This window comes from Hippocampus comes, unplaced genomic scaffold, assembly GCF_001891065.2.
Source record: "Hippocampus comes isolate QL1 unplaced genomic scaffold, H_comes_QL1_v1.1 scaffold34, whole genome shotgun sequence".
Classification (NCBI taxonomy): domain Eukaryota; kingdom Metazoa; phylum Chordata; class Actinopteri; order Syngnathiformes; family Syngnathidae; genus Hippocampus; species Hippocampus comes.
The window spans coordinates 442249-452546 of NW_017805008.1; the positions used below are offsets into that span (position 1 = coordinate 442249).

Sequence of the window (10298 nt, forward strand, 5' to 3'; positions counted from 1 at the left end):
CTTGCATGTCGTCGTTTTGAATCCAATGATTGTAAATTGCGCCGCAGACACACGTATTCCGTCGTATCGAGCGGAGTTACTTGAGTTAGCGCGACTGCGGGCTTCCGTATCGTCTTCCTCTCCCTCCCTGTGCTCTGCAACTTCAAGTAACTCCGCCACCTGGCGTTGAAATGCCTGTCATTACACGTCCAAATGAAATGAATGCAATCATTGACATCGAACCTTAATTGTGTACTGTACCAACTACCGGGCCGGATTAAAAAGACCAACGGGCCGGATCCGGCCCGCGGGCCGTAATATGCCCAGGTCTGTGTTAGATAATAATACCAGAAGAGAAGATGAGGCATCAAATTTCACAAATGTGCAAGGAGAGCAGAGTGTGAAAATGTCATCTGTTGCAGAAGAACCTCCTGAAAACTCCATGGCAGCTCCACATAGTGCAGAGAACCAGGCCGACTTTACTGACATCTTATCAAGACGCCAGATGTGCAAAGTTCACCCAATTGCAACAGAATCACAGGATGATAGTGAACACCCTTGTCCACACCATCTTTTTGAGGTTCCTGAGGATGAAAAGACAATCGAGGCCACAAAGGTGCAGTCAACTACCAAAGAAAACAACACAACCTCATCCCCAAAACCTTTAACTGCTGAAAGCAAAAAGAATACGAAGCACAAACTGTTGGCTTCAAAAAGGACCCGAAAATTAAAAAAAGATGTGGTTCATAGTTCAGCTCTTGGACTGCCACAACTTCCAGTCCCAGAAACACGTTTCCTGGACAGAAGATGTTTTAAAAAGGTGAGAAACTTCTTTGCCAGGATGAAGAGGCGCAAAGTTTGTCCAGAGAAGAGCACAATTTTTAAAGAAAAGATGAACGCTCTGCCAAAAGTGCAGGAAAAAAAGACTAAAATCTCTTTTTTCAGGAGACTTTGGAAAAAGATTTGGCGGCGGTAAAAAAAAAAAACAAAGTGGCACTTTTTTTTGTCAAGTTCTTTTAATTCATCAACGTCACGCTTATGATGTTATGATGGTCAGGGCCATGAGCATTGACAAGACTTGTATTGACGAGTTTAGATTTTCGGTGAGGAAGTCTGGGAAAAGTAACTTCTTTGCTGAAATATGAATTTGGGGAATATCAAGCATGTCAATTCAGAGTCAATATTTGCTCTGTAGCACTCAAGCAAAAAGAACATGAAAGGCTTCGTTTTCCTCAGATGTGAAGAAAACATGTTCATGCTATTCATTTTCTCAATTAGAGATTCTGGCACAAGCAGACAAAAAGGAAGATAAAACTTTCCCCCATCTGCATACCCATTGCTTTTTATATTTGTGTAAAACACTCTTGCTGCTGCTACTTGTTTTTGGAGTTATTCGGTTTCTAGGTGGTGCTACCTGATACTTGTCATGTTGAATGAGGCACACATGAGTCCAACTGTTCAGTTAACGTGGATAACTTATGCTTCCGCGATGCGTATCTGGCTCTCTCATCCCTACTCTCATCTCCCGCTCCCGACGCACACCCGTGACGTAATCGCACAGCGACTAGTTTTTGTCGTACACGATTACACCACATCTCCCCTCTCTAAAATCATTGGATAGACTACCAATGATTGAACAGACCTTGAGGATTATTATGCCTCATGGTTGTAAGGTATGCTGCCTAAGACTGCCAAAGGATCACGTACGCATAAGCAAGGTTACTGTTAGTTTGAACAATCCACTCCAAAACCAATAACTTGAACATCCATCTTAACTGATCCTCCTCTACGCTCTGTAAACATTTTACAGTGAAAAGAACAACATTTACAATCATATCTCAACATTCCATAATTTTTTTTTCTTTTTTAACTTATGATTGTCTCTGAAAAGTCGGAGGAAGAACGAAGAAGGGAAAAAAAACAATTATAAATCCAACCTGGTTTGTTTCACCACAACTCTCCCAAACCTAGTTCTAGTAGTAGGAGTAAATGGCGGGTCTGGAAGACTGCTGTGGTGGTTCTGCTGATGGTTTTTCTGGAAAGCCTCCCGAGAACTCTGCTGCACCACGGCCACCCTGCTCAGGCGATGACCTCATTGGGATGAGATGACGACAGTTTCATCTGATGGTCCCATGGGGTCCCTCCACCAGATATGATCGTGGAGAGGCATGTCTTTCAATGAAGGATCCTGCTCCTTGGTCCTTAATCCACACATCCTGTCCTGGGTTGAGTGACAAGGTTCTGTGCAGAATGTTGCGTGTTGTAAAGAAAGATACACGCTATCTTTTGTCCTCTTGCCACGTTCTTTCTGTATAACGGCTTCTCGGTCAAGGCTGGCTGGGTTGAGCAGGACAGGAAGGATAGGTACGGTTGTGCGTAGTCTCCCCCATGAGAAGCTGAGCTGGACTACCCTTTTTCGAGAGGGGTAGCCTTGTATGCAAGTACTGCCTGATAGAGGTCATCTGCTTTTTTTCAAGAGTCCTTTCACCGTCTGAACTGCATGTCCTGCCTCGGCATTGCCGTGAGGGTATCGTGGGCTACTTGTAATGTGACAGAACCCATCGGACTCTGCGAACGCTGCGAAGGCCGTTCCGGAAAACTGGGGCCCTCTATCCGAAACCAAAAGGTCTGGGATCCCGTGGCATGCATAGATTGATTTAAGATGACGGATTACCTCATTTGACTTTGTGGAGGCCAACGGAGCCTCGGTACGGCTATGGAATCGCCTCTTCCGCTGTCTACACTTTACCATGCCTTGGTGACCTTCGTGCAGTTTGGCGAGAACGTCATTTCTCATGGTTGAAGGTATGATGAGTCTCTGTCCCTTCAGTAGGATTCTTTCGTAAGGACTGCAAGGAACACTTGCTCTGCTCTGTACAGCCTGAGTGCCGTTGGCCGTGTTCAGGCCAGCCTTCTGTGCACAGCTGCATCACCTGTGCACACACACTGTCCCTCTGCAGCTGCTCTCTCAGCTTTTCTCGGTATTTGGTGGTCGCCAGTAGGTTCTCCATTACCATGTCCGCATAGATCTTCAAACAATTCTTTGTCAGCTGGTCTCTCCGCCCTCTCCATGGGAGCTCGAGACAGTGTGTCGGCCGTCCACAGGCATTTTCTTTGGACGTGAGCGATTGAGTAAGCGCATAAGTCGAATTCTGAAGTATTGGATCCGCGGAGGAAAAGCATCCAGGGCTTGGGACCCCAGGAGACTCAGGAGAGGCTTGTGGTCCGTCTCCATCAGGAAATGGTTCCCAATGAGAAAGTTGCGGATGCTCTCATAGGCCCAGGTTAGCCCCAGAGCCTCCTTCTCCACTTGTGCATATATCTGCTCCATAGATTTGAGAGACCGTGACACACAGGCTATTGGCCTCGATTCTTCCTCCTACTTCTGGAGAAGAACTCCTCCCAAACCGTACTACGACGCGTCTCCTGAGACTTTGCTCTCCCTGTTGGGATTGTACATAGCTAGCACTGGTGTGGACGTCAGTGCATCCTTTAAATCTTGAAAGGCTCGCGCATTGTCAACACCCCATACCCAACAGTTGTTTTTGGACAGGAGGCCACAGAGAGGCTTATTTCTCTCTACCAACCGAGGCACAAACCTCCCCAGTTGGTTTAGCATTCCGAGAAAACTTCTCAACTCTGTTGCATTCGTTGGCTCCGTCATCAACATGACTGCCTCAGTCTTGCCTGGGTCTGTCCTGATCCCACTGTCGGAGATCACATTGGCTAGAAATGTCTCCTCTGACTTCGACAGTTCACACTTTTGACTTTGAGACTGATTCCTGCCTCCTGGATCTTCTCCAAAGTAGCATGCAGGCGGGCATCATGCTCCTCCTGTGTTCGGCCTCATATTAGCACATTGTCCATGTGGCATACACAGCCCTTCTGTAACCTCTGTTACTATTCGGTTCTGAAAGTGTTCAGGGACGGAGGCTATTACAAAAGGTAGCCACTTGAAGTAATAGAGCCCGAAGGTGTTAGGGGTGTTGGCCAAAACCCCATTTTTGCATCCAGCTTACTAAAAATTCTGGCTGCAGCCAGCATGCCCAGTGTTTCCTCCATTGACGGCTGGATATACTTTTCCCTCCACACTGACTCGTTGAGTTTGGTGAGATCGACACAGATGCGTACAGCACCTGATTTTTTGGGCACCACCACGAGGCCAGCGCACCAGTCTGTTGGCTTCTCGATTCTGCTTATCACCCGAAGTCGTTCCATGCGGGATAGCTCTTGCTTGACTTTGTCCAGTAATGGCAATGGAATCCTCCTTGGTGTTTTAAATGAGAAAGGTTCAGCCCCTGGTTTCACCTTGATGTTGTACGGCTGCCGCGTCTCTCCTAGCCCAGTGCATATTTTTGGATAGTTCTTCTTTAATGTCTCCATAGTGACACTGCCTCGGCATGCAACGTCACCCATATCTATTTTGAACATCACACTGCGCTGATTAATGTCAATTTTGACCATGCACGGGGTCACGGTCTGTCGTAATACTGTCGAGGAGGACCTCCTCCTCGTTCTTGTCTTCTTTGTCACCTGTAACTTAATGCGCAGATTTGAACTTACACACAGGCTTAAAATGTCCCTTCCTCCGGCAAGCATGACATTTTGGCTCATGAGCGGGACAATCACATTTTGGATGGGCTGGGGAGCTGCCACATCTCTGACACACTGACTGTGCACCCCTTTCTTTACTGTAGTGCAGGGGTGGGCAAACTTTTTGGCTCGGGGGCCACATTGATTTCTAAAATTTGACAGGTGGGCCGGGTCAGCACAAGATACGGTACATATAAAAACTGCATATGTTGACAGTCCAGACCAAACATCAACAGAACAAAATCATTAAAGTATGAACATACTTTTTTTTAAATGAGAACAGTTAAACAACTATGCTATATGTCCTGTATGAACGTCCAAGTATGTTAACAACATACATGTGTGACAACACAAGCAACAAAGTGAAACAATATATTGCCCAAAAACTTTTATAACATAAAAACTGCAGCATAGAGTCCAGGTATGTAAAAAAATACAAAGTACAAAAAAGTTAGGACTATTTGCTACAAAATGAGACGAGTAAGAGGCCTGGTGGTTTTTCTTTCCACTCACTCATTGTCTCTTACTTTACCTACCCTCGATCACCACACATGACAGCATTGCTCAGCTGATGTCGCGCAACGAACTTTTGAAGCCAACCAAGGGACACTTCGAAGTCTTCGATGCACATAGTTAGTGCTATGGAACTCGCCTCCTCTCTTATTAGCGGTCCAGTTTGCGAAGTTTTTAACATGAAAACAGTCAAACCATTCCAGGAAACGTTCATTTCCTGAATCCAAGATGGCGCTGCTCTGCAGGCGACATGTCGGAGGCTCCCTGCTGCTGCACTCTGTTGGGTTGTTTGTGGTGCGTTATGTTGTTTGGTGTTGCTCTGCACACTGGTTCACAGCATTTACTTTGTCTGTGCTTGGGTTTATGCGTCAATCTGAGCGTTGGTGCATCAAACTGGAGAAGAATGAAGCCACTGTTTTTTGTATGGCTGACGGTATCTGGGCTGCCGGCACGGTGTTTTGCTGGCGTGCTCTCCAGCTCAGGACAACTCAGACACAGCGGGATCGAGCTCTGAAACCTGCGGGTGTATGGACTTCTGCTGTCACCAAGCGTGCTGGAAGACATTCCCGTGGAATTACAGCGGCGACCCACGCCAACGCCGAGCCGTCTCAAGAGGATCAGGAAGCGGGGCAGGAGAGGAGGTGTTCGACAGCGGGTGTGGAGAGCTGTCAAACTTCCACTCCCGCCCATCCTGCTCTGCAATCAGCGATCGCTCAAGAACAAACTGGACGAGTTGCGCACCCAGGCAAGAGCAAGCTTCGAATATCGTGAGTCCGGCTTGCTGGTGTTTACCGAGACCTGGTTTCACGCGGATGTCCCGGACAATCTCATTCAAATAGACGGGTTCACTCACATATGCACGGATCGAGATGACTCTTCCGGGAAAACGAGAGGGGTCTCTGCGTATACCTTCGCGACAGCTGGTGTCGGAATTTTGCCACAAAAGACATTCTGCAACCCCAATCTGGAGCTGCTGTGCATATCCCTGCGACCACACTACCTCCTGAGAGAGTTCACCAACATATTTGTGTGTCATGTATGTGCCACCAAACGGGAATGCCGCAAAGGCAGCGAGCCAGATCGCGGACTGTATTCACCAGCACTTAAGAGACAAACCGGACAACCCCATGTTAATCCTAGGGGACGCAAATCACTGTAATCTGGACAAATCACTGCCTGGCTTTCATCAGTATGTTAAATGTGGCACGAGAAATAACAATATCCTTGATAAATGCTATGGAATAATTACGGATGCCTATATTGTTAGAGCCCTGCCTCCCCTTGGAAGCTCAGACCATAAGGCTATACTGTATACCTACTTACCATCTACAGGTCAGCTTTTAAGTCTAGCAAGCCAAAAATTAAAACTGTGAATGTGTGGTCGAACGACAAAGTAGAGGAGCTCAAGGGAAGCTATCTCTGCACAGACTGGAGTGTATTTTTCCAAGACACACATGTTCATGAGGCTGCAGATGTAATAACGGATTTTGTCTCCTTCTGCATGCACATTATCCCTCCAAAAAAACCTAAAAATATATGCAAACAATAAACCGTATAATCACGAAGGAAGTTATTGAGTGCATAAGGAGGAAGAAAACAGCCCAAAGGCTCGGTGACACCGCAGGGCTGAGTTTGGCCCAGAAAGATCTGAACCGGCAACTAAGAGCAGCACCGTCAAAACACAAAGAGCGGGCAGAGCAAGCCCTGTCCAATTCAAACACAAAGAGGCTGTGGGACTTAATTCGCACCATGATGAACATGGACACTAGGAAGAAGCCCTTGTCGGCCCATGAAGAGAAAGCAAGGGAACTAAATGATTTCTATATGCGCTTTGAAGTTGACACTTCCAAAGAGTGTAATGAATTGCTATGCAATCTGCAGTATGATTCTCATAACAGGGTGTTCATCGACTCAGCTAGTGTTTTTAAATCACTGCGAATAAACAAGGCCACTGGACCAGACAACATGTCTGCTTATTTATTAAAAGCTTTCGCTGAGGAAATAATGCCGGCCTGGCATCCTCTCTTCCAGCTGTCTATAGACACAGAAGTGCCACAGCTCTGGAAGAAATCAATTATAATTCCGGTCTCTAAAAAACCCTGCCCACAGGTTGACAACGACTATAGACCAGTGGCCCTAACCTCCACTGTCATGAAAGGTTGGAGAAGATCATTGTAGAGAAACTACATAGGAAGGTGGAAGCCTCGATAGACCAATATCAATTTGCCTGTACTAAAAATCGTAGTACGAGTGATGCCGTGTCTACTGTCCTGCACTTTCTTTTCAGGCATCTTGAAAGTAGGGGAGCATATGCCAGACTGCTATTTGTGGACCTCAGCTCAGCCTTTAATTCAATCCGTCCAGACATATTGCTGAAGAAGCTGGTTCGGTTGAATGTCAATACATTTCTTATTACGTGGTACCACTCCTTCTTATCAAAAAGGCCACAGTGTGTGAGATTTAACACTGTATTGTCAGAGGAGGTCATGAACAGCACTGGGGCTCCACAGGAATGCGTGAGCTCACCTTTCCTGTTCATTTACAAATGATTTTGTGAGCTCTCAACTAAATCAGTATGTTGTAAAATTCTCAGATGATACAGCTATCCTTAGTCTGCTCACGAGTGACTCTGGCATTCGTAGCCACTGTGATGGGATTGACAATTTTGTTGACTGATGTAACGAGCACCATCTAAGCATAGCATAGCATTTTCTGCTTGGCTCTCGACGAAGGCGGACGCTTTTTTGCTTAGCTCCTGTCCCCACCCCCCACCCTCTCCTTGCTCGCCACTCAGTCTATGTGTTGTCTTTGTCTAACTTTCCTAGCCTCCTACCACATTTTTCATCCTAAAACAAACCATGGAATTGGTTGGCTGGTCTCTTGATGCAATCGACAAAATTTTTTCGATGAAAAGAGCAGGCAGTGGTGAGCCTACTTGCCCCTCGGGGACATTTGCTGCCGGGTACGCCCTAGGTCCCTGGAGAAAGTGGAGAATGGTGTGCCTGTCAATACTGTCTGTTGTGGATGTGGAAGACATCTACATTATCGGCCTTCTGATAACAGGTATGCTGCTGTTTGGTGTTAGCAGTTTCCTGTTCTATCGCAAAATTCAACCGACGGGAGCGGCTTTTTTGGAAGTGAAGAAGCTGCCGGTCATTCTGGATGGTTTAGCGCAAATGTCCAACACTCAGACTCAAGCGATGACTGAGCTCAACCGCAATATGGATGCGGTTTTGGAGCTTCTTCGTAAGATAGAGATCAACGTGGAGAAGTCGGAATCCGCGCTTCGAAAAGAAATTGCAGATTTGGCTGATCGGCGCCAGTGAAGAGATACGCCACAGACTCAAGGCTGCCTGAATCCCTCCAAAACAACACTATCTGGAACCTTTCCCCTGGATGAAAAGTACGCACAGAAGCTAGTGCCCCCACCATCACCCCCTCCTTCTTGGCCATGGACTGATAAGCCAGGACTGTCTCCATGAGCGGACCTTGACGAAGCAGCGGCCGCCCGATACGCACACACAACCAGACTATCACACACGCATACACACCCTTGGAATCACCGCCTTTATTGTTCCTGTTGTTTTCCCGCCATGACGTGACTGACCTTGATCTGCGGAGCGCTCGTTTTGGACTGAGCAGCTGGTCGGACGGGCAGCGTCGCGTTCCCCCCCCCCCCCTTTCCATCCATCCCCTCATTATATGTTATGTCTTGTGACTTGTTGTAACTGTCATATGTTTGTTAAATGTGCTTGGGTATTTTTTTTCTCCTAGAACTCTAATTATCCTCAGAAGAGTATAGTTCGAGCGTGGGTTTTTTTACCCCTCCCCTCCCCTAGTGGTTTCCTTTCTAACGAAGATCTTGGGGTGCTTTACAGTGAGTACCGACAGGCCCTTTGCACTGCATCCCATGTTCGTCATTGTTTTTCATGTTTCTTGTGCGGAGCATGCCTGTTAAGTGATGTCTCGTTGCACGAAAGTGTAATGACAATAAATATTCATTAATTCATTCATAAATGTGATTTTGCGGGTCCGACGAATGTTTTATCAATCCGAGTATTGTTAAAGCCCTCGGGAGCTTAACCGAGGAACTGCCGGTAGTCAAACGGGTTACGGATCTTGATGGTCGACTCCTGGCGGAAGTCAAGTTTATTACCTCTCCAATTCAATTACGCCTCTCGGGGAATCATACAGAGGTGAGGCGGTTTTTTGTCATGTCATCGCGCACTGTTCCGATCGTGTTAGGCTTGCCATGGCTGCGCACGCATAATCCTGACATCAATTGGACTAACCCGTCAGTTGAGCGTTGGAGTCTATTTTGCCATGGCAACTGTCTAAGACGTGCTGACTCCGAACACAAACCACCTGTAGCGCCCACCCTTAACGATATTTGCTTGGAGGGAGTACCACCAGAATATCATGATTTAAGAAGCGTATTTAGTAAGGATTTAGCCCAAACGTTACCGCCACACCGGCCCTACGACTGTACCATTGATATCCTTCCTAATTCTGCCCTCCCTAGCTCGCGTCTCTATCAGGTGTCGCAACCGGAACAAGAGGCACTGCGTAAGTATATCTCCAGCTCTTCGGCGACAGGGATCAGTCGACCATCCAAGTCGCCCTTGGGTGTGGGATTTTTCTTAATTGAAAAGAAAGATAAAACACTGAGACCATGCATAGATTAGCGCGGACTCAACGAAATCACATTGAGGAATAAGTATCCGTTACCTCTAATAGATTCCGCCTTTGCACCTCTACAGTCCGCAACTATTTTTTCAAAACTTGACCTTCGCAGTGCATACCATCTAGTCCGCATACGGGAGGGAGATGAATGGAAGACGGCGTTCAAGACCCCCTTGGGGCATTTCGAGTACTTGGTCATGCCATTTGGATTGACTAATGCACCTGCAGTCTTCCACTGCTTAATTAACAATGTTCTCAGAGACATGCTCAACGTTTGTTGTTTTGTTTATCTAGATGATATTTTAATATTCTCAAAGAACCTTCAGGAACATAGATTGCACGTTCGAAAAGTACTCCAGCGGTTGTTGGAAAACCGACTGTATGTGAAGGCGGAGAAATGTCAATTTCATGCTGAATCAGTCCCCTTTTGGGGTTTCATTATTGAAAAGGGGCAGCTCCGTGCAGATCCAGCCAAGACTCGGGCAGTGGTTGAGTGGCCCACACCCTCTACCAGAAAACAATTACAAAGA

At 46.7% G+C, this 10298-nt stretch overlaps 1 protein-coding gene across 1 annotated transcript in view; it reads left to right on the plus strand.

Annotated features, from left to right (window-relative positions):
* The window catches only part of LOC109510023 (uncharacterized), a 4202-nt gene extending 2943 nt beyond the window's left edge, over positions 1–1259 (plus strand). Inside the window, exon 2 of the mRNA XM_019860005.1 lies at positions 402–1259. Coding sequence (XP_019715564.1) covers positions 402–955 — 554 coding nt within the window. The 3' untranslated portion in view covers positions 956–1259. The remainder of the gene's footprint in view (positions 1–401) is intronic.
* Positions 1260–10298: the final 9039 nt, after the last annotated feature.